Raw genomic sequence first — 16,481 nt, 5'->3', positions numbered from 1 at the left:
TATGTTAGAATGGTTAGCATAGCAGATTCTAGCAGAGGAGATACAAGATGTTTTGTGTCTCTAAATGTCATCCCAGCTGTGGTTACAAAAATTAAGAAAGAGAATGCATTCCTTCCCTTCTCCATAAAAAAGGGAATCAATTGTATCTCACTATGCTCCTCTTTACCAGAAACCACACTGGGCTGAAATGCAATTGTTCTTTAAAAATTGTTCTTTAAAAAGTTGGTGTGCGGGGCACCTGGGTGGCTCAGTGGGTTAAGCCTCTGCCTCCAGCTCAGGTCATGATCTCAGGGTCCTGGGATCGAGCTGTACATCAGGCTCTCTGCTCAGCAGGGAGCCTGCTTCCTTCTCTCTCTCTGCCTGCCTCTCTGCCTACTTGTGATCTCTCTCTCCGTCAAATAAATAAAACCTTAAAAAAAAAAAAAAAAGCTGGAGCGCTTGAAGCCAGGTGCCAACCACGACACCATAAAGCTTCAGCATGCCTCAACCCACCATAACGTTCTGAACAGAACAGTGCCCCATAGCAGCCTTGGTGATCATAAACAGGACATCTCAGCAAGGAAGTGTGTGGGGGTCCCAAGAGCTCCCTCCCCACGTGAACAGCTGAAGCAGCAGGAGCATGACCAAAGCAGAAAGGATCAGTAGCCACATGACCCAGGCTCTGGTCCACTCCCATCACTAACAGTGGAGATCTGGGGTACGCACCCCCACCTCCAGTGGATTGGGCCTCTGATTCCTCAACTGAAAAGTGGGAAAAAATAATCCTCTCCTCAACCCAGGGTTACTGCATTAAAATCACAATGCTACAAACTCCTCGCTCTCCATCGGGTTAAAGCCGCAGTGTTTCTCAGAGTCTAGATTCGTGCAGCAGCAATGTTGGTCACAAACAAATGGACCCTGGGGCACCTGGGTGGCTCAGTCATTAAGCATCTGCCTTCAACTCGGGTCATGATCCCAGGGTCCTGGGATCAAGCCCCCACATTTGGCTCCCTGCTCAGCAGGAAGCCTACTTCTCCCTCTCCCAGTCCCCGTGCTGTGTTCTCTCTCTCGCTGTCTCCCCCTGTCAAATAAATAAATAAAATCTTAAAAAATAAACAAAACAAAAAAAAAAAACCTTGAGCTAAAAAACAGCTGATAAAGGAGGCCTGGGGGTCTCAAAGATCAGGCCTATTTTCTCTCTGGCTGCTAAGAACCTTCCCCCTGAAGCCACAAAACCATGTCTAAGACTAAAGGACAAGGCTCAAACCCAACAAGACCAGTGCTTACCTCGGCCATAGGCCCTGGCTTTCTTCGGGTTGAGTTTGGGTTTAAGAGGAGCCCCGGGCTTGAGCTTGGCTTTGGGGAACTGGGACAGGTAAGTCATCACCGAGTGCTCGTCCACATCTGGATGAATAATTTCTTCAGGAGTGATGACCTAGAATAAAGCATGGTAGGTGAAGGCCCAGAACAACTCACTGGTAACTGTCAAGGATTTGCAAATGTGTCTTAGGCCAAACACTACAAATCGAAGAAACTGAGTCAAGCTCTAAATTAAGTGAAATTACATTAAAACAACATGCTGATGTCAGTGTTTTTAACCTTTTAGAGGTGTCACTCTTCCTTGTGGAAGCTGAAGACCCCCTCCAGACAATTCTACATGTAATTTCCAGAGGTGCACACCCTTCCCTGGGAAAAAAACTCACTCATCCCCCAGAGAAACTTTCCAAAAGGGGTAAGCTATATCAGATACACATCAGATTGGAGCATCTCACCAAAAAGCACATAAATTGTCCTTTTCCCTTGTTCATCTTTTCATTGCCTCCATCTCTATTAACTCTGTTACTAATAAAAAATAGTCATAAAAACAGAGACAACCCGGCAACATATTAAACTTGCGGTTTTGTTACAGACTTGGATGTTTGTATCTTCCCAAAGCTCTTTTTTTTTTTTTTTTTTAAAGATTTTATTTCTTTCTTTGACAGAGACAGATCACAAGTAGGCAGAGAGGCAGGCAGAGAGAGGAGGAAGCAGGCTTCCTGCTGAGCAGAGAGCCCCATGTGGGACTTGATCCCAGGACCCTGAGATCATGATCTGAGATGAAAGCAGAGGCTTTAACCCCCTGAGCCACCCAGACGCCCCCTCCCAAACCTCTTATGCCTAAGCCCTAACCGCAAGGATGATGGGATTAGCAGGCTCGGCCTTTGGGAGGTGAGTAGGTTTAGATGAGGTCAAGAGGATGGAGCCCCCATGATGGGATTAGTGCCCTCATGAGAAGGGGAGGAAAGAGCAGACCTCTCTGTCTAGCCGTGTGAGGACACAGCAAGAAGCCAGAGGTCTGCAAGTCACCAAGAGGGCCCTCCTCACCAAACACTGAATCTGCTTGCACCCTGCTCTTGCCTTCCAGCTTCCAGGTACATGAAATAAGCCCCTGCTGTTTACATCATCCAGTCTACCGTATTTTGTCAAACAGCAGCCGGAGCTGACTAAAATGGGTTTTAGGACATTATGAGCTGTCCAAAGAAATAGGGAGGAATTAAGTTCTCCTGAATGTAGCCTAGGAGCAAGATTATGCTCATGCTGGACAGGAGGCCCCCCAGAGGCATCACAGCCTCAGGTCCACCACCTGACCCAGCCCTAAACAGTCACCAAAACATCCCTCTGCCCCCAACTAGGGTGCTGAGGAGCTAAGCGCTACCCCTCAGACCCAAAAAAACGCCGTCTCATGAACCAGGTTAACCAAATGCAGAGGAGCAACTTCTATACCCTGCTTCCCTCACCAAACAGGAAAACAGAACAAAACAAACTGCCAGAGAACATTCTGATAGTTAGCCTTCAGCAACAAAACAGAAAGCTCCTTCAACAACTATACAGTGCCAACATCACACGAACGTCAAAAGGAGATGGTTTTAGGTTTAAGAGGAGATGAAAAACATACCACACCACTTACTAAGGATGGAAGAGTGAAGAAATGGGCCATGAAGCGGAGACATGATGTCAAAACCAAACCAAAGAAATACAGGAAAGTTTTTCTCCCTCCCGAGGGATCCTATTACAAAAGACATGGAACTCAGCTCTGAACACCAACTTAGACCATCATGTGACCTGGGGTGAGGTCATCCATCCATGGCAATGGCTCCCTACAACTGCTCTTGACCAGGGCTTCAAACATGGGAGTCTTGGGGAGTTTTTTAGCTTCCTTGGAAAACCCTGGAAGACGGCACCTCAATTACACAATGTGGCTACTGCTGAAGGTATCCAAGAGTTGCTCAATCTCCAAGTTCTCCTGTTATGTTCCTGTGATAGGATTATGAGCAATACAAATTTTTCCACAATTTCCAATAATGGTAGGTTATCCCGGTTTAAATTTTTTTCAAAGTTCTAAGTCTTGTGACTTCCCCTAAGATATCATATTTTTTTAAAAAAGACTTTTTAAATATGGAAAAAGTGGTCAAATATTGGCTATTCCTTACAGTACAACCCAATCATTAAAATCTACATTTGCAGTCTGGTGTCCCAAGATAGTCTTTAAGATCTTTGGAGCAAAAATACTATAAAATTTGCCACATGTGACAAAGAGCGATGTGAAGATTTCTGAACAATCTACAAGCACCCAAGACAATGAGGACCTATTATTATGGGTAAACTGAGGAAGACAGGAGCGTGCCAGAGGCAGTACTCTTTGAAGGCTCATGCTGAGGAGGTGAGACCGCCTGCCAGACCCAAACAGGCATCTATAGAGTGCCCGAACAACCAGGATGGAAATAGCCTCCGGGCACATGGCACTGCTTGTATGCCTACCTGTGGGACCCCCAGCCAATCGTCTGCTTGCTGCATAGCTTCCCGTGCATTATCCACAGGCTTTCGTGGATCCCACGATTCCCAGTCTGGGCACAGACCTGTTAATGTAACACAAAAGATCCCATTAGTATTAGCTGACAGAAGAGATTAAAGGAAGCCCCATGCTTAAATTAAACCCCTTGGTATCTTAATTCAGAGAACAATTTCTTACAAAAATCTCAGTCAATTAGACACCTTAAGGGGAAAAAGTATCACAGATAGGAGTACGCCAAACTATTCTGAAGACTAAGCTGAGACTTCTCTTTCAGGCCGTTATTTTCTTGCATTAACAGAGAGATTATCCATTCCTTTAAGGTGTGGTAGATATAAAAAAAAAAAAGTCTGTAAAACTCCTTGGGCCTGGTGCCTTTTTGCAAGAATTTTTTTTTTCCTCCTACCACCTTCAAACTTCTGTACTTGGTCACCAAATGTGCAGGATTCACACCAGCTGGATAGCCTACAACTAACTCAAATCTGACATTATCTACATGGAGACAGAGTCAGATCCTGCAGGTGAAGGGCTCAGGTCCTTCACCTTCAGGTCCAGCACCTCCTCCACTTCGGAGGTCAACTCCAAGTCCAGGTTCTCACCTGCGCTTCTAAAAGACCAGCTATAAATTGGAGGTTCCCACAACTCTTCCTCACCTCATTTACTAGAGTGGCTCACAGAACTCAAGAGAACAGTTTAAATGCTAGATTACCAATTTATTATAAAAGGATACAACTCAAGGACAACCAGATGAAAGAAATGCCCATGGCAAGATATGGGAGAAGGGGTGTGGAGCACCCACCCCATCTCAGCGTGTACCACTCTCCTCGCAACTCCATGTGTTTACGAAAGCTCCCCAAAATTTATAGTTGGAGAAATTTTATGGAGGCTTCATTAGGTGAAGTAGACAAGGATTGATTAAATCACTGGCCATTTGTGGTTAACTCAACCTCCAGCCCATCCCTTCCCTGGAGGTCTCTAGAGATGGGACCAAAAGCTCAAACCCTGTAATCACATGCTTGGTTCTCCTGGCCCCATCCCATGCTTAGGGGCTGTCCAAAAGTCATCTCATTAACACAAACTCAGGTGTGGTTGAAAGAAACCATTATCATGGCTCTTATCACTTAAAAAATTCCAAGGGTTTTTGGAGCTCTGTGCCAAGAAAGGGACAAAGACCCCAATATCCATTTCTTATTCTAAGTCACAGTATCACAGTCCGGTTCCTAGATATATCTAAAAAGACTATCTAGCATCTGTATAATTCAAAAATCCACACACCCAAAAGCCCAAACATAGAATCATCTGAAAAACCTTTGTAAGCACAAGAAGTATAGGACTGAAGTAAACATGCACCGGTTCAAACTGGTGAAGAGGTATCTTAAAATGTGTCCATAGGTGGAAGCAATGAAGAAGGTGCCAGGAAACTAAGGCTGAGCTGTTGACTTCGTTCTGGATAACAGCAGCTGAGCGCCTTTACAGGAAGAGTGAGGCCTGGAGTCCGTCCTCCCTCCCTATCCAATACAGACCAGCCAGCTCTGTTCACAGCATGGTAAGAACGACTAGCTTACTAAAAATGAATGTGAACAGCATATATATGGAGTTTTCATAAATGGAAAATATGATTATTAGAGTAAATTTTTTATTAGAAACAATTCTGGTGGTGCATATAAAGACGGACTGGTTATTCTCTTGACTCTGTACCAGCAAACTCTACCCATCAATCTAAATGCTCCAGGGAGGATAACTACTACGTTGGTGTACGCTCAACCACTCAGCAAAGGGTGGGAAAACCTCCAACTGGATGTTGAACAAACACTATTTCATAGCAACGCAGAAAGAAAAGGGTGGAGAGAAAGCCATACATGGTCAACCCAGCAGTCGGTAAAAATGGGTACTTTCCACTCAATGGAAGTTTTTGGATTTTCATGCCAAGTCAACTAACAGAGCCACGTGTTTCTGCTAAAGTCAATGGGAAATCCGGCACCAACTGTGGGAAGAAGCGGGACTTTGGATCTGAAAGCTAAACCAAGGCCCGCTCCAAGAACTTCATTGGGAATTTGGGTAAATAACTGAGCTCAATGTTCAGAAAGTCCATGGATACACCTAGAAGATAAACAGAGCCATTTTTAGTTCCCTTTGCTCTTACAGGGGGCTAAAACTAGGAGAATACACCAATCCCAGCAAACTCAGCTTTCCCAATGGGAAGCCAAGAAGTTGGAGGCCCACAAACCCCCATCCTGAAGAGAAGGCCTCGGACACTTACCTGGAGCACAGCTGTCCACTAAGGCCCCCAGAGCCTTGCCATCCTGCCAGTTCTGGTTAAAGTTGGTGATGGGCAAGTAGGGGATCTTGTTCTGAATCCACCCCAGCAGCCTCTGCTTTGGTGTCTGCTTCTTGGCATCATCGTCCCCTTCATCCTCCCACACGGGCATGGAAATGGAGTAGTGGAGGATCAGCGTCCACACCAGGCCCAAGATGAGCTTCAGGTTCCCATCCACAATGGCTTTGCTATCTGGGGAGAGAGGCACAGGCTTGAGATGGCACATTCCTCTGGGCTGTCAAGGAAATTCTTATCTGTTAGAGAACCACGCACAACCATTTCACAATGAAAGGATGTAGTGTTAGGGGCACCTGGGTGGCTCAGTGGGTTAAGCCTCTACCTTCAGCTCAGGTCATGGTCTCAGGGTCCTAGGATCGAGCCCCGCATTGGGCTCTCTGCTCAGCAGGGAGCCCACTTCCCCCTCTCTCTCTCTCTGCCTACTTGTGATCTCTGTGTCAAATAAATAAATAAAATTTTAAAAAAAGAAAAAAGGAAGGTTGTAATGTTAGAATTTGCTTCAGAATACTTGAGGATGGGAATAGATAGAAAGTGAGATTCCAAAATGTTTCTCAGTGTCACTGGATCTTGTGTACATGAAAATGCATTACACTTTCCTCTCTCTGCCAAACCCAGGCCCCCTTTAGGGATCTTCTAGGAATCTCAGTGCTGCTGGTTTCTACCTTCTACTCCCTTGGCTTCTCTGTGGCCCTCTATCCTCTGTCCTCTTTCCAACCTCTACCTACATCCATCAAAACCCAAACATTATCAACAAAATCTCTCTCATTCTCTCCTCCTCTACCATCCCCCAACTTCCCCTATCTATCCCATCCCTCTGCCTCTCCCCACACTTCCCTTCCTATCTACTCCATCTCTCCCCTCTACCTCCTCCCACACACCTCCCCTGCTAAGCATTCACCCACCTCCCCAACTTCCTTCACCCTTTCCCCACCAAACTCCCCTGCTGCAATCCCCAATTCTACCAGGACCCCAAACTGCAAACGTTAGAGCCATCTTAGACTTCTTTAAATCCCAGGTGGTTGTTTCTACAATACATCAATTCCCTCTCTACCTACATCTCTTGGCAAATCCTTTTCTCCACCTTCCTAGTAAATATGGGCCCCCCTCCACCCCGAATCCTCGACAGCCATGAAACTGAACCCTGTTTGCATAACCTTAGACTATCTTTCTGCTCATGGGACGTGTGGGTGGCTCAGTCGTTCAGCATCTGCCTTCAGCTCAGGCCATGATCCCAGAGTCCTGGGACTGAGTCCCACATGGTGCTCCTTGTTCAATGGGGAGCCTGCTTCTTCCTGTTCCTCCCCCTCCTTGTGCTCTCTCCACCACCAGCCCCCCGACAAACAAATAAATAAATAAAATTTTAAAAAAGAAGAACTATCTTTCTGGTCAGGTACCACGGTGCTTCCAAATTCACCAATGGTCCCAACTGCCCACAGTTGAACTCCTTACACATACAGCACCCTCGGAACCCCCAAAGCCAGCCTGCTTTTTCACCCTTGTCACCCCCACCCACCACAGTTCACACTGCAGACACACAGACCCCTCACTCCTGGACCACATCCTGCTTTGAACCCCTCGGATCTCTCCATGTGTTCTGTATTCCCTTTGATGAAAAGACCCTTCAACCACGCCCTCCTCTGGGACAACCTCGGACTCCTCATTCAAGGGCCAGATCCAACAGTGGGTGGCGCTTTGCTCCCATCAGCATGTGGGTGACTGTGCCAGGGCCCTCTCAAGATGAAAACCAAGCCTCCGAGCCCCCCCAGAGCCCACCAGACTACCAGCCCCTGCAACTGGGCCTCTGTCATCTTGGAGCTATCCCATCCCCCACAAACCACCTGCATGTCGGTCAAACACACGCCAGATTGCACTTCATGAAACCCAGCTACGACCACATGAGAAATACACACATGCTCATAAGAAATAAACGGCTCACCACTTAAAACCTGGAGGCTTTTTTCTTTTTTTAAATTAACCTGTTTATTGTTAGTCCTCTTACAAGAAACGAACCTCGTAATAGGGCACACCCAAACCCACAAAAACCAAAGGTAGCTTTATGGTTGCAGATTTAATCATAATAAAACTGGATCTTGTAAAACTGTGCAGAGTAAAGATTATCATGAACTGGCTGGTAAGACTGTCTAGATTTTTTAATTTTTTTTTTTTTTTTTTTTTTTTTTTTTTTGGTCAGAGAGAGAGAGGAGCAGGCAGAGGGAGAAGCAGGCTCCCTGCTGAGCAAGGAGCCCGATGCAGGACTTGATCTCAGGATGCTGGGATCATGGCCCGAGCCCAAGGCAGACACGCTGAGCCAGCCAAGTGTCCCAAGACAATCTAAATTTGAGCAATCCTTACTCAAAGTTAAGGCGCCCAGAGATTTTCTATGTAATGAATTGTATAAATAACTTTGAAGCAGGACAGTCCATGTAATTCAAGGGGCTCAGCAACAAATGAAAATACAAGACTCCTTGTCCAAAAGTATTACAAATTTCAGGATGGCAGCAGCAGAAGATTAAAGCAAGTAGAGAAGCCTTCTCAGGGCGAGGCCCCGTTCTGTTGGCCGTGAAGCGCCCTCTGCCTCTGAGGTCCTGTGGTCAATAAGGTAGCAATGAGATGCACAAAACGTTTGACCAGGCACAGAACTTGGACATCCAAGGAATGCATCCCACCTTATTGACTATATGTTTCTCCAGGTGACAGCCCTCCACCGTAATGGAATTTTTCTGATTAGATGTCCTGTTATAAGGTTGTCTTTGAAGTGCTGCTGATTACGGAGTTACTACCTACCAACTTTAAGAAATTCCAGGTCAAACAATTTTCCATGCCAGCTACAACTACAGGGAGAAGAACAGTCCTCAGAAGGGTGGGGGGCAGGGGCAGGAAGAACACCAAGTGTGCGCACACTACTGTTTGTTAGGTACCAGTGGTGGACCACGTGGGGTCTGGTCTTGCACCAGGCAGAATCAGAACGGGCCTACAAGTCTCACCCAGACACAAGCATCAGACAGCAAAGTTCAGCTTTCCTGAGTTATGTGTTAAATGCCTTTCAAATGTAAACTTACAGAACTGATCCATAAATCAAAACACAAAACCAGCTTGCTCTATTTTTACCCAGCTTATATTACACGTGTTGGTCTAAAGGAATGAGACAGGAGTCTTTTTCGAAAAAGATTTGGGGGGAAATATGACCCAGTAAAAGTCTGAGCCAAATGTATGAAAAATACAATGCCCAGAACTTCTGTTTCCAATGAATTCAAGGTGGGTGTCCAAACGGGAAAGCCCCCATTAAGGTCTCATTGGGATAAATGATACTTTTGTTCTGCTAGTCTAAGAAGCTGGAGAAAAGAACAGTCCTCGCTCCAAAAGTGATTTTGACAGGTGAAGGTTCAAATGCTTTACCGAACTCTTGGAACAATAAAAAGATGGCAGCTTGCCCAAAAGGTCCCCCCCTTTCCCACCCACATGAAACAGGAGACTCCCAGCGCCTTGAAAATGAAATGCTACAGAGCATCCCAGTGTCGACATCGGACCATCATAGCCGACGACGGGTTTTTCAAATGTGTGTGCGCTCTGTGATGTTTATGTCGGGGATAAACATGGAACAGAAATGTAAAAAGAGGAAAAGGCCAGGTCAGCGGGAAGCCTCCCTGGAAGGATTCCACCTGATTGACAGACTCTTTCTGGAATAAAATAATAAGCCAACGCCTGCCACCCCTGCAGGACCTCCTAGAATCGACTTAGATTGCCGGTGGGTTGGAATCTGGCCCCAGGTTTCCCCTCCCCAGATCCAACCAATCCCAATTCCCATGGAACTGGGCCTGGCTCTGGACAGCATGACCCTCAAACCACACACCCCCTCTGGAACTACTTAAAATCACCCAGCATTGCTTCCAACGGAGGGCCGTGGCTTTTTTTTTTTTTTTTTAATAGCTAGTAAGTTAATTTGAGCTACTGCAAGTTCCAGGACGGAATGTTTCCGCGTACCTTCTCTACACAGGTTCCCCAGTCCTCCCTGAGCAGCAATTGGGAATGGGCAACATTTATGGGGGAAGAAACCAGCTATTTTTAGGCGTCTTTGGAAGCACTGTGGAAACATCTACTGTGTAGACAAGATCCTCCCAGAAGGGCGATGGTGATCTTTCCTTCTCTTCTATCAGGAGGGCAGTGTCCAAGCAACTACCTGCGTGCCTGCCACAGTCCCCATGCCGGCCTACCCTATTACTGAGGGCAGTGTAGTGGGGGGCCAGAAGAGGCCTGAGAGAACACCATCCCACAGTTTTGCTCTCCTGAGTCAGAACAACAGGTCCTCCATTAGCCACAACAGAACAACTTGCTACTAGGTGAGTAACAGCCCACACGGGAGACGAAGTTTCAGAAAAACTCCTCTTGGGGAAGAGCACGCAGGCCATGCTCCAACTATGACTGTGCCATCCGGAGAAGGGTCTGCCACACACGCTGCTCCCCACCCTCTCACCTCTGTTACTCTCAGAGAAGCCGTGGGGCACAATGGCTGGAACCAGCCACTCAACTAGACATGTCACTTTGAACAACCCATCCATCCTCGCTGGGCTACAGAACATCAAGAGTTAAGCACAAGGCCAGGTACAGGGCGGGTGCTGAACAATACCTCCCTCCCCTTCCTTACTCCTTCACCTCATACCTGAGTACCAGCTGTGTGCCCAACACACTTCCACAAAGCCGGAAGCCCAGAAGCTAAATCCCAGGTTTGCAAGCAAGCAGGAAATGAAAGGAGAGACAGTACTTTGTGAATTAAGAGGAGGATGAGGTATTCCATGTGTCACTTCCCTGGGTTAAGCAATTCATTACAAGGGTCATGAGTCTCTGAGGTCCCTGATCTCCTGTACTGGGAGGAAGCTGACCCACACACTGCGGTGAACTCAGGACACATGAGGTCAGTGTCAGGGGTCCCTTCTTGGCTGAGTGCTTTAGGGAGACCCACACGGCCTGAGATCCCCAGACAGAAACCAAGAACCACCAAGGAACCCAACTATGGATCATTTATCAGACCTCCCTGAAAGAGAACACCTTACAGATAGCAGCCCACAAGAGCCCGGGGTCTGGCCCCTTCTTGACTTCCCAATGTCACATTGCCCCAGGGGTTAACCTGGGGTTAACCTTGGGTTAAACTTGATCTCCAGCCTCCACGCAGGCTTACTCTGGGACTCCTTCCCCACCTCTGCTGACCTGGTTAATGCCTCTTCTACATCCAACTCTGCAACCCTGAAATAGGTCCCTGGTCCACCGTGCCCTCCTCTTCCAGTGGAATGGCTGCATCGGCCTCCCCTGCTCAAAGCACCGGCTCTGCAAAGGTGGGAATAGGCTCTTCTGCTCCCCGAAGCATGGATACTTGGCTGTTTGGGGCCAGGCTGCCACATGCACAGCCCTCCCCGCTGGGTGCTCACTGAGACACAGCTGCCCTCACTGAGTGGATGCAGAAGTCCACATACAGTCTTTCAGACCGAATGCTAACCTGCTCCTGATGGTAACCACCTCTGCACTCCCAGCAGGCAACAGAGCATGTGGCACAGGAAGACGGCTGGAGGGGCGGCGGTGAGCAGCACTATACTGGCCATAGAGCTGTGGCCAAGTGATCAGATCCCAGAGTGCCTCAGTGACCTTCCCTGGAAGCTGGGGACAATGCTGGAGTAGGAGTACAGAGGGGCTGGGAAGCCTACACATGGGGTCACACGTCTCCAGCACTCAGACCACCCCCCCACTCTCAGCTGGCACTGAATGCTGGTATTATTACTATTATTCTTACACCCCTGACTTCAACATGCTTTTATCAACCTTGACCCAAAAAGAACAAAGGCTGAAGGAAAAAGTGAAAGCTTAGCCGTTTAAGGTGGTGACTTCCACGTCTGCCCTGGGGTTTCCTGTCAGCCCTGACAGCTTGGGTGAGCCAACCACAGTGGCATCCTGTGCGGGGCTGCCCCACGGTAACCCCACACGGCAGGGCTCACAGCACCTGGGCCCAGGAGCCAGGTGGTGGAACTGGGGCTCACGGGCCTCCCGGATTGGCTTTACGGTTTCTCCCCATCCTTCATTCCTCCCTAGCCTCAACCAACTGCGGCTAAATTGTTGGCCTCAGCTGTGCAAACAAGAGGACACCCTCAACTGAAAGAAGGCAGTTTACCATGGTCCTCAGTTTCTCAGCTGCCACCTGTTCCTGAGGCCACGGTGAGGAGGGCCGTCTCAGTCCGCTGTCCAGCGCCAGGGTGCATTTCCGGGAGCCCAACAGTCCTTCCATCCGTACAGTGGGTGGCAGACTGTATGTACCCCGGCAGGGCTATGTACCTGCCCAGACGGCTCTGGGCAGGATGAAGGGGCCAGGCCAGCATCTCTCCTGCTCAGGGCTTCATCTACAGCCTGAACCCATCCCAAGGAAAGACAGACTTACAACAAGGTCACTCATACTGCCGATGGTTGAGGGGTTCTGCGGTGAAGGCCACCAAAATCCTTCTGCCCGTTCTCCCAGGCATGCAGCTGCCAGCTGGACGTCCCTCCGCAGCTTCCCTTGCAGCTCAGCGGTAGGCTGCTCCGCCAATGGACGGTGAGCAGAGGGAAGTGCGCTAACACTTTAGGGCCCATGGGCTGGGGTGCCTCCTCCAAGCGCTCCCTCCTATGGCCAGCCAGAGCCTCTGACGTGACCGTCACTTAGCTCTGACCTGCCCTCAGGGAGGCCAGCCAAGGTGATAGAAGGAACCTGGGTCCCAGATTAGGATGTCCTGACAACTGGAAGACTGAAAAAAGTCCCCGTATTTGGGGTTTGTCGTCGGTGTTTTTCAATCTCTGTTACAGCTGTTGAACTCTAACAAAAGGATGTTCTGGGCCCTGAGGCCCTGGAGTCACAGACCACAATGAAATAAGTGTGGATTGAGGTACTCGGGTCAGCTGGATTTCCGATCCTTCTTCTAACTCAGGAACTCTCAACGATGACAAAGGAGCTGTCTGAGTTAATAGCTTTCACACGTCACTATGTCAGGATTCCGTTAATAAAGAGTCCATGTGGAAGACCTTTTTAAGTTAGTTAATTTTTCAAGGGATGATACCATAGACCAGGGGTGGCAAACGGAATCGGCATGTGAAGTGAAGACCCTCTCAGTGTGCTCAGAATCAGAAAGATTCTGAGGCCCTATCTGGGGTCAGCAGGAGAGAAAACTGATTCCCGATCTCTGTCCTGAACAGGCACAGGGAATGGAGGCTCAAGGAGGCAGAATTGTGCAGATTAGCCATGCCTGCCCTGGGCACGGCATGGGGAGCAGTGGCTGGGTCTCTACAACAGAACTAAGTAAACACTGCCAGATCCCTGATTTGAGATTTCTGCTATAGGCCCATAACACATTCCTTATGCATAACCTAAGACTTCAAATTTCCTACTTTGCCAACTATTCCTTCTGTTTTCTCTCACTAGCTGGACAACTTTTGCCTGGAATAATTGGAACAAATTATTTCATAAATACCTTACTTTTATTTTGGTGAAGAGTTTTTGGTGGACACTCAGATCACAGATACTACGACAGTGTCTTGCTTCCTAATTTATCCCAAACCTCAGATTTTCTGGTTAAGAGGCATTCTTTATTCAAAATGTGCAACTGCATCCCCGAGCGGGCTTCCAAATGCCACTTTTGAAAAGTGCTTACCACTTCTGGGAATTACTTTCTATCCAGGGACAAAGTCACACAGGACTAAAATGAAATAGGCATATGAATGGGCCTAGAACTTAGTAAGTCCCTTCCAACCAGTATGACTGGGACAGCCTTAAAAAGTGAGGACAAGGATTCTAGCCTTGTTATAAGGATTAAAGAAAGAAGGAAAAAAAGACAAGACACTCCAAAACGGTCAAAGCAATGTATGGCACACTAGGTTTTTGATCTCGAAGCCACAGGCCTCCTAAGTGAGTAGTAGGATGAGGGCCCCAGGGATCCCTGAGCCTGGACAGGGAGTGGAAGAGCCTGGAGTCCAGCCACTGGGAGGCACCAGGAAACCCCAGTGTGAGCTCCCAAGTTCTCAGCATGGCGGGGTCTGTCTCTCACTCCTCGCTTCCAGCCACCACAACTCTGAGAACATGGCCAGCTGAAGTAATAAACGCGGGCTGTGAATGGAGGTATCGGCTCTGACTCCAGCTCAGGCTCACCTGAAACAGTCCTGCAGCTCAGTCTGTCGTGTGGCAAGGCCCCCTCACTGGAAACACAGCTCACGGCTCACCCTGTGCACAGGAGCCCAGCCCACAGGGGAACCCTTGGAGAAAGAGTGTGACCGCAGGAGGAACCACGCTGGGAAAGATGGCTAAGCCCCTCCCCTCTTGACATCAAGAACAATCATATGGTGACAGCAGCTCCCTCTCTTCCAGACCTGACCCCTGGGCCCAGCCCTGTGCCACATGCAGCACCTTCCATGACCCTCCCTGTGACTCCACTAGGGCAGCTTTATGGTTCATCTCATCTTACACATGAGACGACAGAGGGCCACAGAGGCACTGGCCAAAAGTAACACAGAGGAAGAACCTACATTTAAACCCAGTTCTCTCTGTTGCACGAGCCCAAACCTCCCTACTTCCCTGAATGCACACTGACCACTCCATTCGCTGAGTGGAACAGGACACACATTTCACTGATGAGGAGGGGACACACACTTGGGACCCAATGCCGGTGAGCCGTGGCCTTGGGAGGGGAACCCCAGGCAAGGCCTCTGACCCCGTAACTGCCCCAGTCATTCCCACAGTCCAAAACTGTCAAGATTTTGGCAGTAAAATGTGGATAGACAGCACAGAAAGTGACAGCACCAGGCCTGGGTGGTGCAAGCAGGAGTCAGACATGGATTATTTCAGTCCCCGTGTCTCAGGCATGACTCAGCCTCTACTACACCCTAGGAACTGGGGATTCCAATGTCCCAGGATTCTGGGAGGTCCGCCACACAGGCCCTCCTGCTCAGCATGGGAAGTTGGGGAGGATGGCAGAAGACACAGCTCGTCTCTCATTTCCTCAAACCTGCTCGACTATCATTTCTCTGGAAAATAGAAATTAGGGTCACTTGGCTACATGAAAGCTCAATTTGTTCTATTCATCTGGTCTCATACCCAACAAATACAAATGCCTACCAAATGCCAGGCCCTGTGCTGGCTACATATTGTATTTTTATCTAAGGACAATAAGTTAAATTGGCTTTAAAATGCTCTACAAAGAGAAGACAACATTATTATAATGAAAACCATCCGCCACCCCCCTAATCACCCCCCACTCCTGCAACCCTGCCCCAGGGCAAGACATCGAAGTTTTTTTTTAAAGATTTTATTTATTTATTTAACAGAGAGAGAGAGAGAACAAGTAGGCAGAACAGCAGGCAGAGAGACAGGAGGAAGCAGGCTCCTTGCTAAGCAGAGAGCCCAATGTGGGGCTCGATCCCTGGACCCTGAGACAATGACCTTGAGCTGAAGGCAGAGGCATAACCCACTGAGCCACCCAGGCACGGACACTAAAGATCTTTTAAAGAGAAAAAAGAAAAAAAAATTTCTCTTCTTGCCTTTTGTCTTTCATGCTAAGATATATTTCTTGAAGTCGTTTTTTTTTTCCCTTTTATAATTAAGAGTAAAAGGTAAATAATAATGTTGATGACTAGGACAGGTATTCATCCCTCCACTGCTAACATATAAAAGTTGAGCATTGGTACAAAAAAGATCAAGGTAAGGGCACCTGGGTGGCTCAGCTGTTAAGCGACTGCCTTCAGCTTGAGTCATGATCCCAGGGTGCTGGGATCTAGCTCTGGATTGGGCTCCCTGCTCCCCAGGAAGCTTGCTTCTCCCTCTCCCACTCCCCCTGCTGTGCTCCCTCTCTCGCTGTGTCTCTCTCTATCAAATAAATAAATAAAATCTTAAAAAAAGAAGAAGAAGAAGAAGATGATGATCAAGGTGGTTTCCTTGGTTTGAAAGGGGAGAAATCAGTTTGCATCCCCCCCACCCCACCCCCACAGCTCACCTCATGTTACAACTCATGTAAGCCTGTTCTAGAAATGGCAGCCTGCCCAAAGATTGTGAAGTCACAAATAGAACAAAACTCCCAATTTAAAGTCTTGAATAGGAACCAAGCTGAGGGAAATTCCAAATAATTTATAACTGCTGGCTCCCATCATTACCAACAGAAAAAGGATGAGGTTGGGAGAAGAGAAATTCTCGAAGGACAGATACAGGGAGGGGCTTTACCTGTATGGGCACTTTTCAGACAATTGCCCCACTGGCGAGTTTGTACCCCCAAATTTGAATCTTCGACCCAGAATTACATGAGGAGGCCTCTGGACACACATCCACTGTGCCACAACAGAGTC

General features: G+C 48.0%; 1 protein-coding gene across 1 annotated transcript in view; it reads right to left on the bottom strand.

Annotated features, from left to right (window-relative positions):
- Nucleotides 1-16,481, bottom strand: part of FLNB (filamin B) — a 146,430-nt gene that overhangs the window by 80,058 nt on the left and 49,891 nt on the right. The window contains 3 exon segments of the mRNA XM_059390036.1: nt 1,267-1,414; nt 3,778-3,875; nt 6,069-6,317. Coding sequence (XP_059246019.1) covers nt 1,267-1,414; nt 3,778-3,875; nt 6,069-6,317 — 495 coding nt within the window.

This window comes from Mustela nigripes, chromosome 2, assembly GCF_022355385.1.
Source record: "Mustela nigripes isolate SB6536 chromosome 2, MUSNIG.SB6536, whole genome shotgun sequence".
NCBI lineage: Eukaryota > Metazoa > Chordata > Mammalia > Carnivora > Mustelidae > Mustela > Mustela nigripes.
Note: the sequence above shows the minus strand (reverse complement) of the source record. Positions and strands in the feature narration are given on the sequence as shown.